At 37.2% G+C, this 23,719-nt stretch overlaps 1 protein-coding gene across 2 annotated transcripts in view; it reads left to right on the forward strand.

The window, feature by feature from the left end:
• The window catches only part of LOC118785452 (gamma-aminobutyric acid receptor subunit beta-3-like), a 32,306-nt gene extending 16,335 nt beyond the window's left edge, over positions 1–15,971 (forward strand). The window contains exons 4-10 of one of the 2 annotated variants that reach the window (XM_036540093.1): positions 3,480–3,700; positions 6,290–6,372; positions 8,270–8,407; positions 9,187–9,339; positions 12,794–13,038; positions 14,106–14,186; positions 15,391–15,971. In XM_036540093.1, the coding sequence (XP_036395986.1) occupies positions 3,480–3,700; positions 6,290–6,372; positions 8,270–8,407; positions 9,187–9,339; positions 12,794–13,038; positions 14,106–14,186; positions 15,391–15,738 (1,269 nt within the window). In that variant the 3' untranslated portion in view covers positions 15,739–15,971. The remainder of the gene's footprint in view (positions 1–3,479; positions 3,701–6,289; positions 6,373–8,269; positions 8,408–9,186; positions 9,340–12,793; positions 13,039–14,105; positions 14,187–15,390) is intronic. The other variant, XM_036540094.1, reaches the window with a different exon arrangement.
• Positions 15,972–23,719: the final 7,748 nt, after the last annotated feature.

The following is a 23,719-nucleotide window of genomic DNA, read 5'->3' on the forward strand; positions in this document are numbered from 1 at the left end:
GCCTTGTGCTATATTAAACCTTTTTGTATTTAAATATGGCATACTTAAATATTTGTGTCACCATGATGAATATTTTTAGGATATTTAAAGATTTTAAATATTTTCTAGAAATCTTTATTTAACTCCCTAGTTATCTTTCAGTGCAACATGAAAAAGATGCTGTCATTTATTTACCTTTGCACAGGAACAGAGCCAAAACACAATATTCATATTTGTTGTGCTGTTATACACAAAGTCATCCATTTATTTAACCAATCTTCACTTTTATTCAAGCCTACGTTCAAACCTGAAATGAAAAATGTCAGTTTCTGAATGTGCCTAGGTTGTGTATGGTGAGCTCCTCTCATGGCCAGTAATCTGAGTGAAACAGAAAAGTATAGTTCTTTCTATTTCATACAGAAATCCTCTGAAAGTGTCAGCGGATCAAGGTAAATACATTCTCTCAAGTAATATGCCCCAAATCACCTCCTGAGTGACATCATCATTCAGAACAGTCACAGTTAAACGACAGTAATGTAAAACGTGGTATGCAGATGAATTCAGTATATGGATAGGTGAATGCAAAAAGGCTGCTGGTTGTTATTTTTAATAAAATGACCCGACAGGACTATTATTGATCAGTGGAATGACTGATGCTAAATCTGTCACAAATGGAGTCCCTGCGCAATCTCCTTTTGCAACCACAGACCTTGAAAGCATTCCACATGGAATGAAAATTGTGAAGTTTTGTGGTCCTTGACGACATGCAGCACCCATTTCTCTTCAAAATTCCACCTCTGTGAACTGCTATTTGACCCTACCCAGAGTTAGTTATTTGTCCTTATCAGTATTCAAAAATTTGTTCTGTTTTATGAGCAACTGACAGATCCACAAAGCCTGGTTCTTGGTTACGTGACAGATTCGAACACTCATCCCGACGCTGCATTGATCTGAATTAACAATCCACTTGCTTAAACTCAAGTCCCTTATGTAATTATAGCTTATACATTAGCTATATAAATGTGATAATGAGCAAGGTACTAATAAGAGGGCTTGTTGTACATTGTTAAGCTGTTTTATGTAAGTAAAGTAAATTTACAGAGGTAAAGCCATAGTAGAAGCCTGCACTGGACTGTTCCCAAGTACCTGGGTAGTTAAGTCAAGTTAATATAGCTAGTTTATGTATTGATTTCTGCATAAAAAAGAGAAATCACAGCATCGGTTTACATGTACAGAGGAGAGTTGTATGTAATGAATGGAGCTGTTAAAAGTAAGTAAGTTGGTAAACTACAGCAACTAAATGACAATTGGAGTGATAAAGTTCTGTTACAGTAGCACTATTAACTGATAGCACCATGCATGAAATGAGTGGGTTGGGAACTTAATAGCAATAAGCAAAATGAACAAAAAACATAACAGCAACGAAATCTGTTAAAACAGCATAAGTGTCAGTTTTGCCCAAACCATAGCTGCTGTGACACTCTGCTTCCCTTCATGTTTAGCCCACACAAAGTATTTATTTTTGGCTTGGGGGACTGGACAAAACACAGCTCTCAATGGCTTTCATGAAACCTAACTAAATGTCCTGTCAAAACTGAATTTCCTCCTGAACTTTTATCATGCATCATGACACTTCTATTGATGTATTCAAATGCCTATTTTGGGGTTGTTTGCCTGAGATTGGAAAGTGTGTGTCATTCAGGAGCACTCTAATTGAATGAGTGACATCACCATTGATAGGGCCATTACCTTTAATACATGTAGGTTCTTTGCTCATGTGGAGGCTCACAGTTTTATAGTTTAATGCCCGGCTTTTAACTGAATTATGGAGTTGGACAGAGTGGCCATATTGGATTTTACTGAAAATGAGAAAGTGTCAATGCTGAAAATAAATAATTTGAAAATTAAATGTTTAAGCTTTTGAACTTTTTTCCTCTTTGATAAGATAATGGACATGAAGGATCCTTGCATGACTCTCTAAATGACTGCCAACTGCACCTATTTCCCCACACCATCATTTAACTTCTACCTAAAGCTCCCACACCAGGGCTGGTCAGACACATTTCTCAAGAAGGTTTCATTTTGCCACATTATAGATAACAAACTAATTGCTTGCAACATCTGAAAGGACAGAATAATAGTTCCTCTCTGGATGTATACCAGACCAAATAACAATGTTTATGTGGCCATCCACCCAACCCACATTAGCATATTCACACACATCACATCTGCAAAAATCACCATGTAAAAAAGATTTCACAGAGGAGTCTTGTCACCAAGGATAAGTATTTTTCATTCTATGCTTCTTATTTGAATGTTTGACATTTCAGAAGTTGCTTAAATATCACAGTTATGATTTTTCATTTTATCTCAGATTATCACCGTTTTTTGTGAGGTTGAAATAAGGAATCTTGTTTGAAAAAGGTCAGCTACAAAATAATTGAATTGAAAGGTTTGTTAGAGTACAAGCAGTCTGAGTTGAAACATCAGCATAGCTGCCAGGAATCAAGCACGATGCATGGTAGATTTCTGTCAGACAGCCTTGTGGGCTGTCTCAGGAATGATGCAGTGTTACTGTTGTAGAGAGCCCCCGGGAAAGTGGAAGCTAAGGGCAGGGGGTTGTAAGTCCGTCACTTGCCATTTCTATTTATATAATGGACAACAGAAAATGTTTTTGTGGTTTCACTCTGTGACCTCAGGCCCTCACTCCAGTAATTTTCTGCATTCTCCTGCAAAATGAGTGGAAGGCCTCTGAATCCAAAGCTGCTGTGACAGTGCAGTGTATTGAAATATGATTTAGGGTAGGGCAATGTCTTGTTAGAATATTTGTAGTTAATGTGTAGAGTACCAGCTATAATTTTGTCACAGCGTTTGCTGTTGATTCACCTTTCTGGTGCTAGTGCAGGCTGTAGTTTCTCTAAATACAGACAGGGGTCACTCATGAGCTAATAAATATCACTTACATGTTAACTTCTCTTTTCAAGCTAATTACCCACTTGTCAGTTATTTTTCTAAGGAATCCTGGTGTGTTAAGGTATGGCTTCATGCGGCTTAATATCAGAAAGTCAAGGTGGTGTTTAATGTAAACTAAGCTGGAGACACATATCTGGGAAAGAAGGCTTGCTCGACCACTACATTAGCTAGCTCCCAGAATACAAGTGTAAATATTGCAGGTTGGTGTTGTGATGCATCATTATAACAACTAACTAGCTATTTATGTATAGCTCCCTTAGGTAGAAATAAATAGCTATATCGTGCGGCAAAGATTTTCAGTCCAGGTCATTTTTGCCAGAAAGGAAAAAATGATCAAATGAAATGGTGAAGGGCAATAATCATTCTACCTGTGTTTATTATGATTAGAAAAGGGATTCTGAACATGGTTCATGTTTTATAAAATTGGGTGTATCACATGTATTGTATATTGCTGTTAAAATAATTAGCTTAGTACTGTTCAGTACTCTACTGTTCAGTATAGTAACCGTATGTTAATTTTCTTCTAGGACTACACATTGACCATGTACTTTCAACAATACTGGCGAGACAAGCGATTAGCCTATGCAGGAATCCCACTGAACCTGACGCTCGACAACCGGGTGGCTGATCAGCTTTGGGTCCCGGACACCTATTTCCTGAATGACAAGAAGTCTTTTGTGCATGGCGTGACAGTGAAGAATAGAATGATTCGGCTCCACCCAGATGGCACGGTTCTCTATGGCTTGAGGTTGGTATATCTCGAAACGTCACTTCTCTCCTGTAATTCATTTCTCAGGATGTGTTTCCAATCTGAGGACACTCTGTGTGCGTGTGTGTGTGTGTGTGTGTGTGTGTGTGTGTGTGTGTGTGTGAGTGTATGTGTGTGCAGCTGTGTGTGCCCCATCAGGAATGTCTTCTATCAGCATGTGACAGATACCTATGTGACAAATTTAGGCAAAATGTTTGTCTAAACAACAAACATAAGTAAGTGCTATTTGATTGCTTACACACAACATTATGAATTTTGCAGTCAAAATTAACAAAAAAGTTTTAATAGAAATGAAAGAATATAATTTGCATTTACTGAGACATGTTTGTGAATACAAATGTAAGTTTCACAATTATGGTCAAACATTTTCCTTCATTTTTAGTCACATTATTTTTAAGTGACAAGCATGTGTCCAGATTCTTCAAAGACAGAACAGCTCTGTGGTTAGATTGAATCAGTCCCTGTACCTTTAAAAGTAAAAAGTCTCATATAAGGTCTCAAATAAATATAAAACATTCACTGTAGCCTTTATTCATCTGAGTATCCGAACCTCAGATCAAATGATATGAAACAATGAGGCAATACAAGAAGGTACAGAAGGTACCCAGATTTTCATCACTGACATAAAGTTCTGCTTTAAAAACCAACATACTCTATAGATGGAGCCTTGTCTTTACATCACACTGCTGCACATGAAACGTTTAAGCTGTAGCAAATAAAATATTCATTCTAATTTATTCATATATGGCAAAACACAGCAATATATTCCATAAATTTTGTATTTGTTATTGTAATATGTATATGTTACATTTTTAAAAAGAACAAGTACAAAGGACCTCTGTCCGTTACAGTACTGATGCCTGGGGCAATGAGCAGCCTCAGGTTTTCTTGTGCAGCGCTTTTAGAGAAAAACCTCCAGGCTTCCACTGAAACACATTGCATGTGCTCAAGCATCAGATGTGATACACAATAAAAGATTAATCACATTGGCTTTAATCATGTGCAGAATGACGCAGGCTTCCTTTGATTTCTGCTTCACTGTCTGTACTGGCTCAGACATTTAATATCCATTGCTGTATGTCCTGTCAGGACAACTATGAGTAACTATAGTCAAATAGTTGTCCATAAATATTAATAATACATATCTTACATATTGCATACTGTTTATAATATATACATGTATTGTATATTAAGAGTGGAGAATATATATGTACACAGATGAGCCAAAACATTATGACCATAATAATGTTGATCATCTCCAAACAAGGGCACATATCAAGGTCTGGGTAGATTAGATGGTAAGCGGGCAATCAGTTCTTGTAGTCAACGTGTTGGATGCAGGATAAATGGCAGGAGTAAAGACCTGAGCGACTTTGACAAGGGCCAAATTGTTATGGCCAGATGACTGGGTCAGAGCATCTCTGAAACGGCAAGGCTTGTGGGGTGCTCCCGGTCAAGAGTGGTGAGTACCTACTGACAGTGGTCCAAGGAGGGGCAAACCACAAACCGCCAACAGGTTGTTGGGCGCCCAAGGCTCATCGATGTGCGAGAGCAGCAAAGGCTATCCCGTCTGGTCCGAACCGACAGAAAGTCTACTGTGGCACAAGGCACAGAAATTTTTAATGATGGTTACAGGAGGAATGTGTCACAACACACAGTGCATTGCACCCTGCTGCGTATGGGGCTGCGTAGCCAGAGACTGGTCAGAGTGCCCATGATGGCCCCAGTCCATCGTCGAAAGCACCTTCAATGGGTACGCGGGCGTCGGAACTGGACCTTGGAGCAGTGGAAGAAGGTCGCCTGGTCCGATGAGTCCCGTTTTCTTTTAGATCATGTGGATGGCCGTGTATGTGTGTGCTGTTTACCTGGGGAACTGATGGCACCAGGATGCACTGTGGGAAGACGACAAGCCGGTGGAGGGAGTGTGATGCTCTGGGCAATGTTCTACTGGGAAACCCTGGGTCCGGCCATTCATGTGGACGTCAATTTGACACGCGCCCCCTACCTGAACATTATTGCAGACCAGTTACACCCCTTCATGGCAATGGTATTCCCTGATGGTAGTGGCCTCTTTCAGCAGGATAATGTGCCCTACCACACTGCACACATTGTTCAGGAATGGTTTGAGGAACATGATGAATTGTTCAAGGTGTTGCCCTGGCCTCCAAATTCTTCAGATCTCAATCCGATTGAGTATCTGTGGGATGTGCTGGACCGACAAGTCCAATCCACACAGCTCCACCTCACAACTTACTGTTTTGGCAGCACATGGAGGACCAACAACATGTTAGGCAGGTGGTCATAATGTTTTGGCTCATCGGTGCGTATATATATTTATATATATATTTGTGTGTATATAGCCCCACTCTCCGCCCTGGTAGGATGAGATTCTGTTAAAAGAATATTTTATTAAAAGGTAATAAAATATCAAAAGAGATGTGTCTTATAAAGCTAAAAATCAATGTTTAAATTCAAGGTTTATCTATTAAAAGCTTCATGAAGTAGGTCTGTTCATAAGGCTGTTTCAAAAAGGTGAGAAAGCAGATTTTTTTTCCCTTTATGATTCAGGATCACCACGACTGCTGCTTGCATGATGGACTTACGGAGATACCCGCTGGATGAACAAAACTGCACCTTGGAAATTGAGAGCTGTGAGTAATCTCCACCCTGAATGGGATCCGTGAAGACAACCTGAAAACACTGTCTTGATATCAGTTTTATTTGAACTCTCAATTTATTGTCATTAATAAAGAACATTAGGACAAACGGCATCAGATTATCCATTTGCAATTATCCTCCATCCATCATATGTATGGACGTATGTCTCCGTAAATAGAGTCTGCTGTTTGACATAATAGAATTGATTGTTAAAGTTAGGACAGTAAAGAAATGACCATACTTAATAATGCCAGTCATCAGAAGTGCAAAATTAAAAAAAATCTTTTTAGTCCAGTTTTTTGTGCTCATGTAATCTAAAAAGATTATACACAATGATATTTAAGATTTGACAGGCTTTGTAATCCGTGAATCAGAAGAGAGTGTGTGGTTTCCCAAATGTCAGCTTTAATGCAAGCATACACATTCTTACAGTTAGGCTTAGAAGGGAAACAACTCACATCCTGGCATTTCTTTTTCAATCCTGTCATTATTGAATGCAGTGTAGCATAGTGGTTAAGGAGCAGGATTTGTAACCGAAAGTTTGCTAGTTTGATCCCTGCTGGGACACTGCTGCTGTACCCTTGGGCAAGGTACTTAACCCACAGTTGCCTCAGTAAATATCCAGCTGTATAAATGGATAACATTGTAAAGAACTATAACCTATGTAAGTCGCTTTGGATAAAAGCATCTGCCAAATGAATAAATGTAAGACAAACTTCCATTTATGTTGAAGTTACATACCATAGGTTAACTTGTGCGTTTAGAGGGATTTATTCTTGACCAAGGTTGTTTCTCTGTGATTTAAAAATAAATTTAATTCTACTTTGATCGCTCAACACTGGATTTTATTTCCAGACCCAAGTGCATATATTCATCCAAAAAGGCACAGTGAGTCAAGCACTGCAATGGCACATTGCTTTTTTGCATGCATGATTGGGTCTTGTTCGAGCAGTACTAGCCAATTGTGTAAAACTGGCACATCATGATTAAATGAAGTTAAGGTTCAATGCTTCAGACAGGTTGTTCATATAATGTAATGCGCAAGCGTATACTGCATTGGACTTCCCATGTAATGCAAACATGTACCATCTAATGCATTCCATGTAATCTATAGACAGCATAAGGCATTCTGTGTAACACACGGACTCATACACTATAAGGGATTCCATGCAATGCACAGGCATGTACTGTATAGGTCATTCCAAGTAATGCACAGTAATGACTGATAAACTATGCACAGACACGAAAAGTATAGGGCAATCCATGTAATCCACCTTCTGAAATAGCTGTCAGAACAACTTTGTGTCAAAACAAGCCTCACAACTTTTTTTGAGGGTGACTGGACGGATGTCAACTTATTAATATATTTCTGTGTATCAAGTTTGTGGAGGTCTTAGCCCTCAAAATCATGACTTCCCAGGTTGATGATGGATGTAGGTGGCAAACGCTCTTTATAGTAGACTCTCTTACATGAGATCGTGTATCATATTATGGTCTCAGTGGCTTTTTCTCATAAACCCTTCCATTCTCGCAGTCCTTTTCCAGTTACAGTTGCAAATGTGAAAGAACATAATTGCAAATTCATGTATGTTACACACTAATGTTTAACAAACAAGTAGTAAAGACATTGTACAACATGATCATTTGCACCACTTTTTTTACCATGAATTATTCATTGATTGAATTTGAATGTGCCTCCCATGTCTGAATAATAAATTGCATTAAGATACGCTTTGGAGTGCGATGGCATGAATACATTGTAAGTGTTAGAATCCCTGCGCTGTCATTTTCTTGCACATTTGCAAAATGAGTCAAGGTTTCACAGACTGCACTCTGCTCAGCTCATGCACTCTGAAATGGAATATTAATTTGTTTGTTTCTGCGGTGCAGATGGCTACACGACAGATGATATCGAGTTCTATTGGAAAGGGGGAGACAATGCTGTGACCGGGGTGGCAAGGATTGAGCTGCCTCAGTTCTCCATCGTCGATTACAAGCTGGTGTCGAGGAACGTTGTTTTTTCCACAGGTAAAATCAAAACATGTAGATCTTACTATGATTAGATTAACACAGGACCCATGCCTAGATTCTTACCTTTATAACAGAGACACTCCAACAGCAATCCAGACTGAGAGACCACATGTGGCATTTACTTCAAAGAAAATTAAACATTTACTTTATAAATGCTTAATAAAACTGTAATTTGCATTGGAGTCAGAGAATCCCTCAGACAAACCCAAGTCAGTGATGGATTCACTATGGACTATGAATTATAGGCAAATGATGAGCGAAGGTGGACTGATCTGATCAGTTCTCATTATATGTCCTTACAGTAAATTCCTATGTTGATATAGTGGGCACATTTGGGACATTTATGGACATTTTGATTAGTTTTACCAATGAGGATATTACATGTGATTAATGCTATGTACAGTCATTTACAAGATTATAGAAAACTTTTGTGCCTTGTCTTCTTTATTTTGTATCTGCAGGTCAGTAAATGATGTAGTCATGTTAAATGCTATACATATCTCTTATATATTATTTTAAAATAATATTAAAATGTAAAATCTATTGATCAACAAGTATGTACTTTTAGTTTTCTAATCTTTAATATTATAGATCCTGTGCTCAAGGCTTAGAACTAATCATTGTGCAATTTGTTCCATGGATGCTTGTTGCTATGGGGATAAGCCCAATCCATGCTGCCATTGCCATAGAAACTGAAACAACACTTGAAGTATGCCTGTGTGCTCCTTGAAATAAAAGCCTTTTTTTCTGCTTCTCTTCAAATTGTGTTTCCTCAGGTGCCTACCCACGACTGTCTCTAAGTTTCAAGCTGAAGAGAAACATCGGATACTTCATCTTGCAAACCTACATGCCCTCTATTTTGATCACCATCTTGTCCTGGGTATCATTCTGGATCAATTACGACGCCTCCGCGGCAAGAGTTGCTTTGGGTACTTCTTTGTTATTCCAAAGACTAGAAATTAGTATTGGTAACAATACATATAATAATTGCTCTGCCAGTTTTTTCATCTACATGAGTGCCAACTTCCTTCCATGTTTGTTGTGAGACTGAATGACCCATATCAAGAAAGGCGTAAATAAAATAGCCTGTGTGACATGCATAACTATGGTGTGCCAAAACTATATTTGTCTAAAAAAGTGTTTCAGTGCAGATTTATTATTGTGAAGCCTGGAAAGAATTTAACAGTGCACACTGACAATGCATAGCTGCTGAAGGAAAAAAGTACTTATCTAATTAGCTTCTACAGGTTGTAGAGTTCAGGTTGTAAAAGTAATCAAAAGAGTAACACCATTTCACTGATGAAGGCAGTATGCTTATACATTGAATCTTTAGTCTTGCCTTTATAGAAAAAGTGAGTGTTGATCATTTAAGAATATTACTGAAATGATTTTGCTCTATGTTTTTAAGCATAAATGACAGCATAATCGTTTGATTATCTAAAGGTTCTCAACAGAATAACGCCATGTCAGTGGAGTTATGGTGAGAGGTTTCAATCATTAACCTTATCTTTATAGATTAATTTTGAATGTGGATCATTTATAACTTTAGCTGATGAAATGAATGATGCCTTTACTTAGGTTTAACTAAGAGAATCATGCACCTAAATGCAATTAAAAAAAAGCCTCTTGTGTAAAACTTAGATCTGAAACCAGCTACCCACTTCTTTCATCTAAAAAATTTGAAATGCACCAAGTGTTGTCTGCAGGTAGACTATAACTAGAGAGAATTATACATGTGGGTTTTCAGATATAAAATGATGAAAAATTCACTTATTGTCTGTAAGACTTGAATCATACTCTTAAGGACACATGTTAGTTCCTGTGAAATGTCCTAAAAGTCTGCATGATTGCTCTGCATTTCAGAGTAATTTCAAAACTCCTTGAATCTTGTGAAAGGTATTTGCCAATGAATGACCATTGCCAGCACAGTTCAGCCTGTGATGCTATCCATAGCTGTACCGTTTGGGCATCACTGACTGCATTGACTAAGTAGCGTTGCATAATGAATATAGGGAAATTCCCCAGGGCAAAGATGTGATTCAGTCCAAATTAGTCAGGGGACTTTCTAGCTCAAATGAAGATCACCACCCTTAACCAGTAGTAAACGCCATTAACATCTTCCCCCGCAATGATGCTCTTTCCCTGTCCGATTATACATCTTTGTTTTAATTTGCGCCCCCCACTACCAGTCAGAAAGTGTGTTCCTGCAAGTGTATATGTGTGTGTCTCCATCTGTGTATACTCATGTGCACAAGGTTCAGATGAAGCAATGTTGAAATTGCCAAACACTCAATGTTGTCTTCTACATTTGAATGAGATGGCAGTTATTAAAAATGCAAATGGGGTTTGTTTGCAGCACAGATACACAGGTTGCATGAATAAATGAGCACCTACTCTGTTGAAAATGGGGGCATGCATGTGGATGTTAACGAGGGCTCCATCATCCGTGAGGAAGAACAGAGATTCATTCCCTGGGGATCAGGATCATCTCCTGCTGAACATTTCGCATTAGACTGATAATGCAATAAAGTAAATGGGAAAAAAGCCAATACATGTAGGGATATTGACGTGGCAGGAGAGCATGTAAAACACCAGAGGGTTGCGATACAAGTTCCATCCCTGGTCTCACATATTTGGCAACTGGAGAGACACGAGAGAGAGATACTCTTATACTAAGACTAGTTTGATCCCTGGAGTGGCCTCTCCAAAAATTGGAGGGAGTGTCACAGGTGCATGTGGTTAAATGATTCTGTTTTAATGTGTGGCAGGGGATGGACAGTGATCAGGAAGAGAATACAAAGAACATGGCTGTGTTTAAACTTGAAACCCCAGAGAGGTGAACCTAAGGGTATAAGTCTACCTAAGGGTCCAGTCTACTTCCTTTATCGAGTGTCACTTTATGACATTACAGTAAATTTTGGTGACATTACAGTACATGTATATTATGTTTAAGGATTGGCATAGGGTTTAATGGTTTTAAAGGTCATTCACTGAAATATTTTAAAAAATGGCAACAGCAAAAACAACTTAAAATGGGTTATTTCAATAATTTTTAATTACCAAGGAAACTGCTGTAGAGGTAAATAGGAAACTACCCATCCTTGAGTGAATGGTGGTGTACACTGTAATGTCCAACACCAAAACAGTGACAGCCATTTCTCTGTCCCACAGCTTGGTTTATTCTAATCTGTTTGCACGCATCTAACTTCTAACTGGAATATTTTTGCAAGAGCTGTTATCAAAGAAGTATGCAGCTAACGTCAATATTAACTTGGAGCAACGTCCATAGCCAAGCATAAGATGAGTGTGGTGGGGTTTTTGTCTGAATGCCAGATCAAGCCCTTGCCAGTTTTCATGCAGTTTGAGCTTATTTTAATGGCCCAATCAGACTCAAGGTTAGTGCAGATCACTAAACTGTAAGATTTCATCTCCCAAGCGTTAAAAACCCATATAGGAAAGCCGGTTTTGGCACTGGACTATAAAGTAATTCACTTCGTACCTGAACACAAACATTAAGCACAAAGCATAATGTCAGCAAATGCAAGCAAACTAAAAAGCATTAAACAAGAGATCAAGACAGTTAAGCTATAGTGCCCTGGCAATATTGAAAATCGTAAACCATATTTAAGTGTACAGATTAGACTGGTTTTAGTGCTCACAGTGCATTAAAGGATGCTATAGAAACAATAAGTGAGCATACGACCTACTATGAAGACACCATATGAGGACACAGCAGAGGATGTTCACAATCACAATCACAATCACAATGTTCACAGTTAAATTGAAGCAAGACACTTTTTAAAATAGCAATCTCCTGGCAGTGCAATCACCTCAAAGCCAAATTAATAAACTCATCAGGAGTGAAGATACCGAATGGCACTTTGATATACATTTTGAGAAATGGCCAAATTAGAATAAAAATATCAATCAAAGTATAATGTTCTCAAATTTTGAACAAATGTTTGAATCAAAACTGATTCTTCTCATTCCTTAAGAAGATTCCTTAAGATCTCATTCCAAGTGCATTACTATTAGTAGAGAAGGTAGAATAATTTCAGAAGGACAACAGTACAGTACAGGGTCTCGTCTTTGCTAACCACAATATTTCTGTGCCATTCTGATCACTTCAGAGCCACACACAATAACAATAATAATTCTGAATCCTATAACCCTGTACTTTTGTTCATTCATTTTTCCCACTTTTGAAAAATGGCTTTAAAATCTATAGTTAGTCAAACTTGCCTCACTATTATCACCAACCAATAAGACAGCAACCTCTGTATTTTCAAGCAGACTTAAAAGCACTGCCTTATAAGTCAGTCTGCTTTCTGCTTTTTAATCAGACTGACATGCACACTAACCAATGGTCTGCTCGTTTTCCAGGAATCACAACTGTGCTGACTATGACCACTATCAACACGCACCTGCGAGAGACGCTGCCCAAGATCCCCTACGTCAAAGCCATTGACATGTACCTGATGGGATGCTTTGTTTTCGTCTTCCTGGCCTTACTGGAGTATGCATTTGTCAACTACATCTTCTTTGGTAGAGGTCCTCAGATGCAGAAGAAGCTGGCGGAGAAGGCAGCAAAGGCGAATAATGACCGTGCCAAATATGACGGTAACAAGGTAAGACTTATCCTGCTGGTTGTAGGAAGAGAAAACATAAACAATGTTGTAATTTAAGAACATTAGGATATGCAATTGTATGCCCATACTACTGTTTAGGTCTCTGAGGCTCATCAGTATAATTGCTAGGATAGCAAAGGATAGCTTCTTAACAGCTGGGTAAAATTACATTCAATCTGAGGCAACATGAGTCCCTACATCTGAACAAACTGTTCGGTATAAAAATATATATGATCAGGAGATTTAGCCCAGACTTCTCAATCCTCTATACTGTTCTTCTGGTTAATGGTGAGACATGAAACAATAGAACAGCTTCTATCACAAGAACTGAACAGTGAGATTGCACCATCTTTTACCATTTATCACTGAAAATATCTCCATTTTCTTGTGAATCAGTCTGTAATAAAGCTTTCTAGGCACGCCTTGTGAAGTTCTGGGCAACGGTAGGTTTAAAAACATTCTGCAAACCCTTAAAGGGCATATAAGACTGTTCCCTGTGAGCTTATTGGCATTTTTTTCCATGCAGTTACTATTTAAGATGTACATTATATTGAAACTTGAAATGTTTTTTATACAGTGTCAAAAGGTAAAGTAACCCTACAAACCTGGAAGGTTTTTAGTTGGATATATCAGGGGCACAACTCAGTGGCCTTTAAAAGGTCAGATTTATAAATGTTCATGAAATCCATCTCTTTCCTGGAGTTTTCCCTGGGCAACTAGGTTTTGCAACTCTCACTGCCTTTTAATAAAAGTGATTGAAAACCACTCATTAGGCCCTTGTAATGCCAAAACTATATAATATAATGCCAAAACTGAAGCTTTGCCTGTAAGCTCTGGAAACAAGTACTATAGATATTATGTTATTTTGGGGAGCATTGCAAAATTATACACTATTGAACCATTTAGTGTTTCTCAAAAGGTGCATTTCTTGATAATGTACAGTCAGTAGGGCCTTTGACTTTCTTGACATTTAGATCAGCAGTTAATGACGAGGGTTACCCCTGAGGTTACAATACAGTATACTGCAGCTCAGATGAAAAGGTATGTTTTGTGTCTTTCCTGGCCAGTCTGTTCTGGAAGGAGGCAATTGCAAGGCATCATCTGTTAAACAGTCCAATCAGGTACAAGGGCATCGTCACTCACAAGCGGTGAGTGTGTCTAAGTGGCTGATCTGTGAAACTACCCCAAAACTTTGCATAAGTGCAAAGTTTGTTTTATGCTCATTGAACAAGGAAACACTGAAAACCAGAAGCTCTTGCTAAGCCATATCATTATGCCTTTACCTTTCCACCTTATTGTCTGTATTTCCATCCATCTGTTTTCCTCTTCCCCATCTCAACATATATGTATGCATGTCTCACAGTGCTTCTGTCTCAGTGCTATAACTATAGTTATGTGGTCAGTCATTTGAATCACTTATATTCCAGGTAGTATTGTTCTGTGTGAAGGATTAGTCTTCATCTGTATTGGAAAATTGTAACTGTCCTGAAATTAATTTTCTGTGAAACAAGTCAGTTTTTTGTGTTGATATTTTTATATTAAATCCAGTGAAAGCAGTAATGAATGAATGTGTTTAATCTGGGGGCCTTACATTTCCACTAACAAACTTACCAATGTCAAATCTCTTTTCCACAAACTGTTCCACAAACTATTTCCTACTGAGTAATTGTGCATGAAGAATGTGTTTGGAAAGGAAGCCAGCCATTGGTTATCAAGTTTAACCTGTCCAATTAGCCTTGTTTAAGTAGTTGCTTCAGCAGTGTGGCTGCTGAAGGAGGCATTTTTTGGTTTTGTATGTGGTTTTGTTTTGTGAAATAATACATCTTTCAGCTCACTGAACAGATGCAGAGATTTTTAAGTGGGTGGAGGGATAACCTTTGTCAGGCGGGGCTATGCCTACCCAATGTTGCAGGGTGGTACAGTCATGTGGGTTGAATGTTTTAGTGTCTTTCTGGCAGCTGGAGGCTGGGACACAGGTATAGTTGTGCACTTGTTGTACGGTAAGAGAGAGAAAGGAGAAAAAATGGGAAAGAGTGGTCACAATAGGAAGGCAAGAAAATTGAGCATAATTGTTTGTGACGTCATGTATATGAACAATTTTTGTGGTTTAGCATGTAGTGTAACATCAGTGCCAGCTGGGCTTGGTCACAAATCCCTACTGACAATGTAGCATATGCTTGCCATGTTTAGAAACCGCTTCCTCTTAAGTTCATTTAGGTTTTTTTCTCCCAGGAAACATGAATTTCATTTTCATGCTTCAATTACATATGTTTAACAAATGGCCTTAAGGGATACTACTGAAATACAAACAGAAAAGTTTAGAATATTTATTTGAAACTGTCCTGTCCCTAGGTTGATGCCCATGGGAACATTTTGCTGACAACCTTGGAAATCCACAATGAGGTGACAGGCAACGAGACCACGACTAACGTGACAGAGACCAGGAACTCTTCCTCCATGACGTTTGACAATCTGGGGGTCCAGTACAGGAAGCAGAGTGCGCCGCGGGAGGCAGGGCGCCATAGCCTGGATAGAAACGCCCATCCGAAGAAGCCACGCCTCCGCAGGAGGTCCTCGCAGCTCAAAATAAAAATCCCCGACCTGACAGACGTGAATGCCATCGACAGATGGTCACGGATAATATTCCCTGCAGCGTTTTCTCTCTTCAATTTAATCTATTGGCTTTACTACGTGCACTAAGATGCAGGTTGGGATTGTTGTTGTTTTTTCATTGCTGTTCTTGTTTCTCTTTTTGAAAAAGAAAAAAGACTGCGTCTGTATTCCAAGGACGTCATTGTTTGTCCTCCTTGTCAAAGTTTTTATACCTACAATCCTGCTCCCTTCAACCCCCTAACATCAGCAGATTGCAGACTTTCTCACATACTTGTTTTTGTAAAGAAATGTTTAAATGGGTTCCTCTGACATTTGTAAGCACTGGGACTGCATGCAAGCCAGAATTAAAAAAAAAAAAAAATCGCTTTCAGTCTTTTGGTGTCCATAACAATATTTAAATGCAATACATAGAGATGTGTGTTTGAATAAAACTTCATGGATTTTATAAATGGACATCTAAATCAGAAACGTCACATAAATGCTTTCATTGTAAAAATGTGCAATATTCTCGTTAACATGATCAGTTGTACATAGCCCATATTCTGGAATTCTTTTGGAACATAATTTTCATTGTGAAGGTACTTTTATTAGTATTGCCTCGGGTAGACATTGCTTTCATGAGGACAGTTCTATTGTTGCTGTACATGTGATCTTCATGTAGTTTTTAAAGGAGTGCTGCCATTCAACAACATACATACAAATTTTATCATCAAAAGACTTTTTTTTTGCTTAATAAAAACATTATTATTTGGTTATTTTTGGAAAGCATTTCATTATTTTGATTTATGTTGTTTTATGAAGATCATGATTTCCTTTTTTGGCTTCTGTACTCTATAAATATGAAATAACCAGGTTGTAGTTTGCATAAATACACATAGGAAGTGATGACCAAATGTATCTACACAAGAACTGTCCAGTTAACGCAGAATGGAGGTTAACCTTGTGTATCCTTGTATAACAACACTGTAGTTACTGGATAATGAATGCTCATGTAAAGTATACATATATAATACACATCATTACATTATATTGTGTAGCCCAGCAGTAGTAAATGTTAGTAAATATGTTAAGCAGAAGGGCTGCCAGTTTAAAAATATTAAGAATATTCAGCACATGCTTACAGTGTGCAGTGTTTTGAAGGGAATAAATACAACATTGCTGTGAAAGCATATTGTTATTTTGTGTGAGCTCTCCTGCCAAGCCTCACAAACTACGCACAATGTAATTTAATGATGCAGTTATGAACCATATTCAAAAGTGTAACTGTTTAACAGTTGCTGTAACATTAGCTAGGTAAGCACAGTGTTGTTACACAAGTATAAGGCCACTTAAAAAGTGGAACTAATTTGTTATTACTTTGAAATACACAGTGTATATTGCTTAAAAGAAATGACTTGTCTCAGGTTATGAATTTGTCATCTATTGGCATCAATACAATGTACTGTTCTGTTTTGTTACCAGTAACCACATTCATTGCAATCAGTTTTAAATAGAAGCATGCATATACTGTACATGAATACTCCATAGCTACTTTCTCCTGTTCTTGATATTGTGAGGGCATGGCGTTTTTTCATATTGACTATAAACAGATTAAACCCTTTCTTCCAGCTGACCTTTTATATTGTTTTAATGTTATTGCTAAACGTCCACTAAAAGCTGACACTGGTAACTTTACAATTACAGTTCTGTACTTAATCTTTGGAACAGTGCTGTATGCTGTGCGTATAATTTCCTATCCCTCTTCCATGTTCACAAACGGGTGTCATATTGGCACCTGCACATTATTATAGACTATTACAGAGTATTACTGATATTATTTCTGTTATATGTTGTAAATATTTTAAACATTGCACAAATTCTTCTCTTAAAAAAAGCAAAATCATATTCTGTTAATTCTGCATAAAGTCCTCTGTCTATATCATGAGATATTTGGCATTTATAAGTGAGATGGGGAATAATATAATTCATTGCACTAAAAGTAAACACAGTCTGGAATGGAACTATGGCTGTAAACATGAGAGCGTCTCAGTTTATCAACCATGAAAAGCATTTTCTGTTTGTGTGCAATTATAAGAAAACAAAGAACCATTTTATGAAATGTATAAATGATCTTTTTTTTTGTTTTTCTTACTTTTTTTGTTTTTCCTGAATACCTTTAAATTACAACCAGAGGAGGATGGTAGTGAAGGGAAACATAAGCAGTTGGATATGGGTGCAAACAATATGAGGTGCATTTTTGCAGAGTACCATTTTGATATTATTCCTATGAATCATTACATGATTATGGTCAGATACATCATAAACAATACCAACTGAGCACCTTTAGGTCCAATAATTAAGCAATGGATTGCATACCCCTGCAATAGCCATAGTGTTCTTATATAGTATTCGTACAAGTTTTATCTGTTTGCAGGTCTTGATTTAAAGCTACAAAGGTGAACTGCTGCTGAGGAAGCTTGTTGTGTATTATGTAAAAGTAATACCCTGGGAAAGTGTATGGTTAGACCTCAGCTTTGTCAGGGCCGTGTAGTTGGAACGCACTTGGTGTGCACAACTATACACTTTCTCAGTGGTTCATTTTCATACATTTATGGATTTTATGCCAGAGAACCTAAAACTAATTTCAGGCTCCAGTAATGTGCTGAATGATAATTGCAAGGTAAACCACTGGTCATTTTTGCAAAGTTCAGCTTGGATTGCCCTTTAAATTATTTTTAATAATGTTGCAAATTTTTTATTTGAAAAAAGCATGCCCCAGATGTGAAAAAACACTGTGCTGTCTGCCCTGGATTCATGTAAAATCACCATTGTTGTTAGCTAGCTAATTTGAAATCAAGACCTTGTTAGTTAGCATATAACAGTTGCTTCCATTTCCGTGGGTATTTTTATCATTATGTATCATTATGACCAAACTCAAAATCTGCTCTTATCAGTATTTAAGTCTAAATTCAAACAGAATTGTAGTAAATGAAGAGCTCATTTATTTAGGAAAGAATCCGAATGCATTACTTTCATTTGAAAATGTCATTATGTTCTTTCAATATGAAGATGCACTTATAATTTGTAGCAGCCATACATGAAAAATGCTTTTTCTTTTATACAGTGTAGAACTGCTTGAAATACTTAGAGTGCTACTAAACCTAACTGCAGCCAGTGTAAAATATGCCATAAATTACAGTACAGTAAGCATCAGGTAGCAATGTCACAGACCTTAATCCTAAATCCTCCCCCCATCATGTCTTATAAAATACAACAGTAAATATTTCTGTACCCAAGTATGAGTATTACACTGCAACAGGTTTTAAAAATCTACTATAAATACAGTCAAAAATTTGACAATACCATCAGAAAGACTTGTCACATCTTGTTATCCATTCATTCACTCTGTATTTATTGTGCAGTTAATTATTCACTTCACATATGTCAACTATTTCAGAAAGTCAGTTTCCACAACATTCAGTGTCAAGAAGGATCAGTTTATTCATTAACCCAAATGTCATCATTCACATTTATTTTCAAGCAGAAATTTACAGATGTACAGAACAACAACAATGTGCAATTTGCAGACCAAAATATCGTATGCAATTTTTACAGGATGACAGTGGATCCCTAGTTTGTTTCCCCAGGAGCCTGGTAGGATACAAGACAACAGATTTACAGATCTCTTTAACAGATCAAGTGGGACCAGTAATCATCACATTTCACCTGAGGCAAGTTATCCCAGATATGGCTGATACCATAATAGAGTCCATCACATGATACGATATTCCCTTGACATCACAGGTTAGGAACTGTTGCCAGAAACATATGGTGATATTTGGAGAGTGGGTGGCCATAGTCATAGCTAGCTACCCCTTTCCAACCTGCTGTTCACAAGACAAAAATAGATGAGAGCTAAGAGTAACACACACCTACATTGAAATGTGAGAGTAGCACCACCAGTGAACCCTCCTCTCTGTTAAACAGTGAACTGCTTGACTGGTTTCTAGGAATTTAAAGATTGATAAACTGCTACTCTCTCATTGATTACTGAGCCCTCAATCGGTGTGTACTGGGGTGTTAAGGGTGGGGTGAAGTTTGGGATTAATTGTATCTCAGTTCGCTGGTATGCCTTTTGTCTTTACCACATAATATAGCCATGTCTGTATGACATGCCCAGTTGTTTTGAACAGATGACATACTGTAAAACGTTGATGCATAACTATATATTTACTATGTAAAGCACTTACTTTAAGACATGACCTGCATTGTTATATGTGGAGTGCTCAGCAAAGACTGGGTTCATAAGACAGTATGATGGGGTTTCAAGCCTGGATGATGACAAAACTCAAGAAGTTATCATTTTTGGGGAGATCAAAACCAATGGGCTTCTAACAAAAGGAAGGATTCTAGGGCAGAGCCATCTGATTTCATTTCTGGATGGGTCAGTTTTGGTGTGATCTTGACCCAGACATTGCTTCACATTGTCTTGTACAAAAAAGTGCATTCATTGTTGCTGTTTTATGATGTTGTATGGCCTTTACCCATTATACAATTGTGAACAACTTTGTATGTTTACTGATGTTGTCAGATGTAGACACCTCTGTATGTATATTATTGTTTGTATGTTTCATTTACTTTTTTGACATCAGCAAACAAAGAAAGCCATAACATCAATTTTGTTTAACTTTGCTAGTGTTATCATTTGCAATAAAATATCCTTAGTTTAACAGTAGTTAAACTCAGCAGGGGGAAAAATTAAATCCCACCAAACATACAGTTTGATCATTATTTAAAAATGTAATATTGAACACAGCAGTACTCATTATCAAAGGTGTCTCTTAAAACTGGATTAATATATATATTTTTGCTTATTAAACCAAGGCAAAGTCACATTGTAAGGCGGAGATTTCAGGTTTAAATCTCAAGAGAATGAATGTACTTACCTTATGCACACATTAGTCACTGAGTTTCAAAACTACATTTATTTGTCTCTATGTGAACAAATCCCTTTGAGCAAAGAGTGGTGTACGAAGGATGAACTGCAGATATGGAAATACACTGTCGGTAACTCAGATGTGAGTGGAAGGTTTCTTTTTTTGCAGATAAGCAATAAAAAATGTTTGACAACACATGCTTCGGTTAATATTTTTAGATGCAATCTACCTACACAGATTTCCATAGCAATGTTATAATAAATGGGCAGGAAATGGCCCTTCATTAAAAAAATATTACCCATTCAAGTCCTCAGGAAATGTCCTCTAAAGTTGAAAAGAGTATGCAGGCTTTTGACTTTGTGGTACAGAATAGTACCAAATCAACAATGCTCTCTCCCAAAAAATGAATTACATGCATTCTATGACACTACCAATATTCTCTTTCTGTTAGCATAGATCTTACATCATAATATATCACACATAATCTTCTATTGTGCTATTAGCTAACATATTATTGCTAAGCAGTTTTACTGTGAAAAGGCCCAAAATATATACCCAAAGATAAGCATGACTGCCAAAAAATATGTTTACTCCACCTCAAGTTAATGTTTTAGCTTTCTTTCTGTAACAAAATGTCTGTGACCCAGATGCCATACCCTTGATGCGTTCAACCTCGTTTTGCAGCATAACATCACATAAACATACGTAAGGGGTTTGTGAATGTCACATTTGCATGCCTATGCTCTTTATTGCTCTTTTGCTCTATTAAATATTTGTTGCACTTTAAGGTAAGCATATACAACCTAGACTTCTTGTGACTGTCATCTGCACTCTTAGATTGACTCTTAGTTGAGTACATGAAATGTTACCAAACTAGACAAATGTGTATTTCTGGATGTCAGTGAACTAAAATGCTCATTATAGTTAGATGCATAGAAATGTAATGTTGATCTCAACAAGTTAAGACAGTTATTATGAAGTATATACTGTATCAGAACACGAAAATAACAAAATGACTCAACATAGCCAGTACTTTACTATAGAAATGTATAGTGCCCTTTACAGTGATTCATACATTTTGACAAAAGCATGGTTGAAAAGTAAAATCAGAATTGGATTGAACTTTTTTTAGGTACTTTCACAAAATCACAACTTCACTGAGTCATAACAGTAAGACACTTTACTAATTTGAGTTAGCATCTCTAAATAATGACTAATAGAATGAATTCTCTTACCTTTAGACTTTCCCTGATACAACCAACATCAATATTACACTGTAACTGCTCTGTATGCATGTGTATTCTGCATAGTGATTCATTGTCTGTTAGGTCATATATACTGTATAATATATACATTGTAATAAATATAATATTTGCAACAGAGTGAGCCTTCAAAAGCTTGCCAGGAGCTTCTAATGAAGTGCTTGCCTGATGAAGGATGAGATGTTTGTCCATCAGAATACAGAACCTGAGGACTGGCTCTCCTTTCATGATTTCAGATGGAAGGAGGAATGGTTGGTGCTGGTGTGCATGACGCTGTTGTTTTGTCCTTGCAAACTTTTACAGAATTGAAACAAAATTGGGGTAAAAAACAGTTGTCATTAATGTTGGAGACTGACAAGTGCATGGTCACAATGGCATTCGAATGTACTGGTGGCTGTGCAGCATTACACTAACACACTGGATTAATTTAGCACACTTATTTATTATGTAATTTAGAGCTCAGGTGGAACAAAACATAGAAACATATCCAGCACTCTGTGCAATGATGTGTTTCATCTGGTTGTAACAAACCCACTACTAGTGATTATAATGATCAATGTTTTCTCTTAAATAACTTAATTATTTTAGTTCATTGCCTGTATTCTGCTATGTGAACTCACCACATAAAACACAGAGCCATTCATCACAATATATGAGCCTGAAAGTTAATATTGAAATTAGGTAATTAAAACAAAATGTTTATTTGGGCACATTTATGGAATCCCCAACCTACTACTTCACTGCAACCCCAGAGGATCTTTTTCATTTTTCCATGGAAAGAGACAAACAAGCAGATTTATCAGACCTAATTGTGTCGAGAATAATATATTTCCTCTATCAGCACTGATAGGGCCTCTGAGCTAAGATCTGACACCTATATATTGATTAATTTCATAGCAGCATAACGGTCCTTTCAGGTAATAACCAATAAATGAATAATTATGTGGAAAACGTGCTGGCATCAGCAGAGCAGCTGATTCCCCCAGTCTTACAAAACCCCTGGGTGGCTCCTGATGGATTTTTAATCTTTCTTTCCTGAACTTTCATAATGGAAATATAGATCTTGAACCCGAAGGTATATTACATATCTTTATTTCATTTTAAAAAAAAGCTCAATTCAGCACATTGACCTGCCAGAAGTAAGTAATTTACCTTTTCCTTGAGCTAAGTTTTCTTTCATAAAATAAAATCTTCCCAACAGCTAAATAAAAACCAAGGACCATTAAAAAAAGAAAGAAAAAAAAAACTAAAGTAAAAAAGACACTGTCCCACAGGACCAAAATGACAAAATTGTCAAATTAGAGGTTGGAAAAGCATTTCCCTTCCGTAAGCTTCTTATCTTACAGGTGCTGTAGGGTATAGCAATCTATAATATTAAAGCCACAGTCCTCTGAAATTGTTCATTATTACTTGCAGTTATACTCTACTTATATATAACATTACTTTCAGAATTACACTGTGATTTGTATAATTATTACTAGATTTTATTGACTGTTATGAGTCATCGTAAAGTCAAAACACATTTAAGAAACATAAAAATGTAATCCATATAAAAGTTTTATGCTGAATTTTATCTACAACAAAATTTCTTACTGCTTTTATAATATATTTGCTGTGTGTGATTTGTTTTCTCATGGCATAAAATTACAGGGACTGTAATCGCTCCACTCTCCTCCAGCACATTTAAATATACTTGACAAAAAAGCCAGTAACTTATTATCACTGATATATTCTTCAGAAATACAACAACCTGTATGTCAATAATTTCATACATTATTCATATGCATTGCTGTCTTTTAAATTACTGTGAAATAATTCCTCCAAAATACATTTCTCCACTGTGATCAGATATGACTGCAATAATCATAACAGCACCTGAAAGAGGGGGCT

The sequence above is a fragment of the Megalops cyprinoides genome, chromosome 11 (genome assembly GCF_013368585.1).
Source record: "Megalops cyprinoides isolate fMegCyp1 chromosome 11, fMegCyp1.pri, whole genome shotgun sequence".
In the NCBI taxonomy this organism is placed as follows: Eukaryota; Metazoa; Chordata; class Actinopteri; order Elopiformes; family Megalopidae; genus Megalops; species Megalops cyprinoides.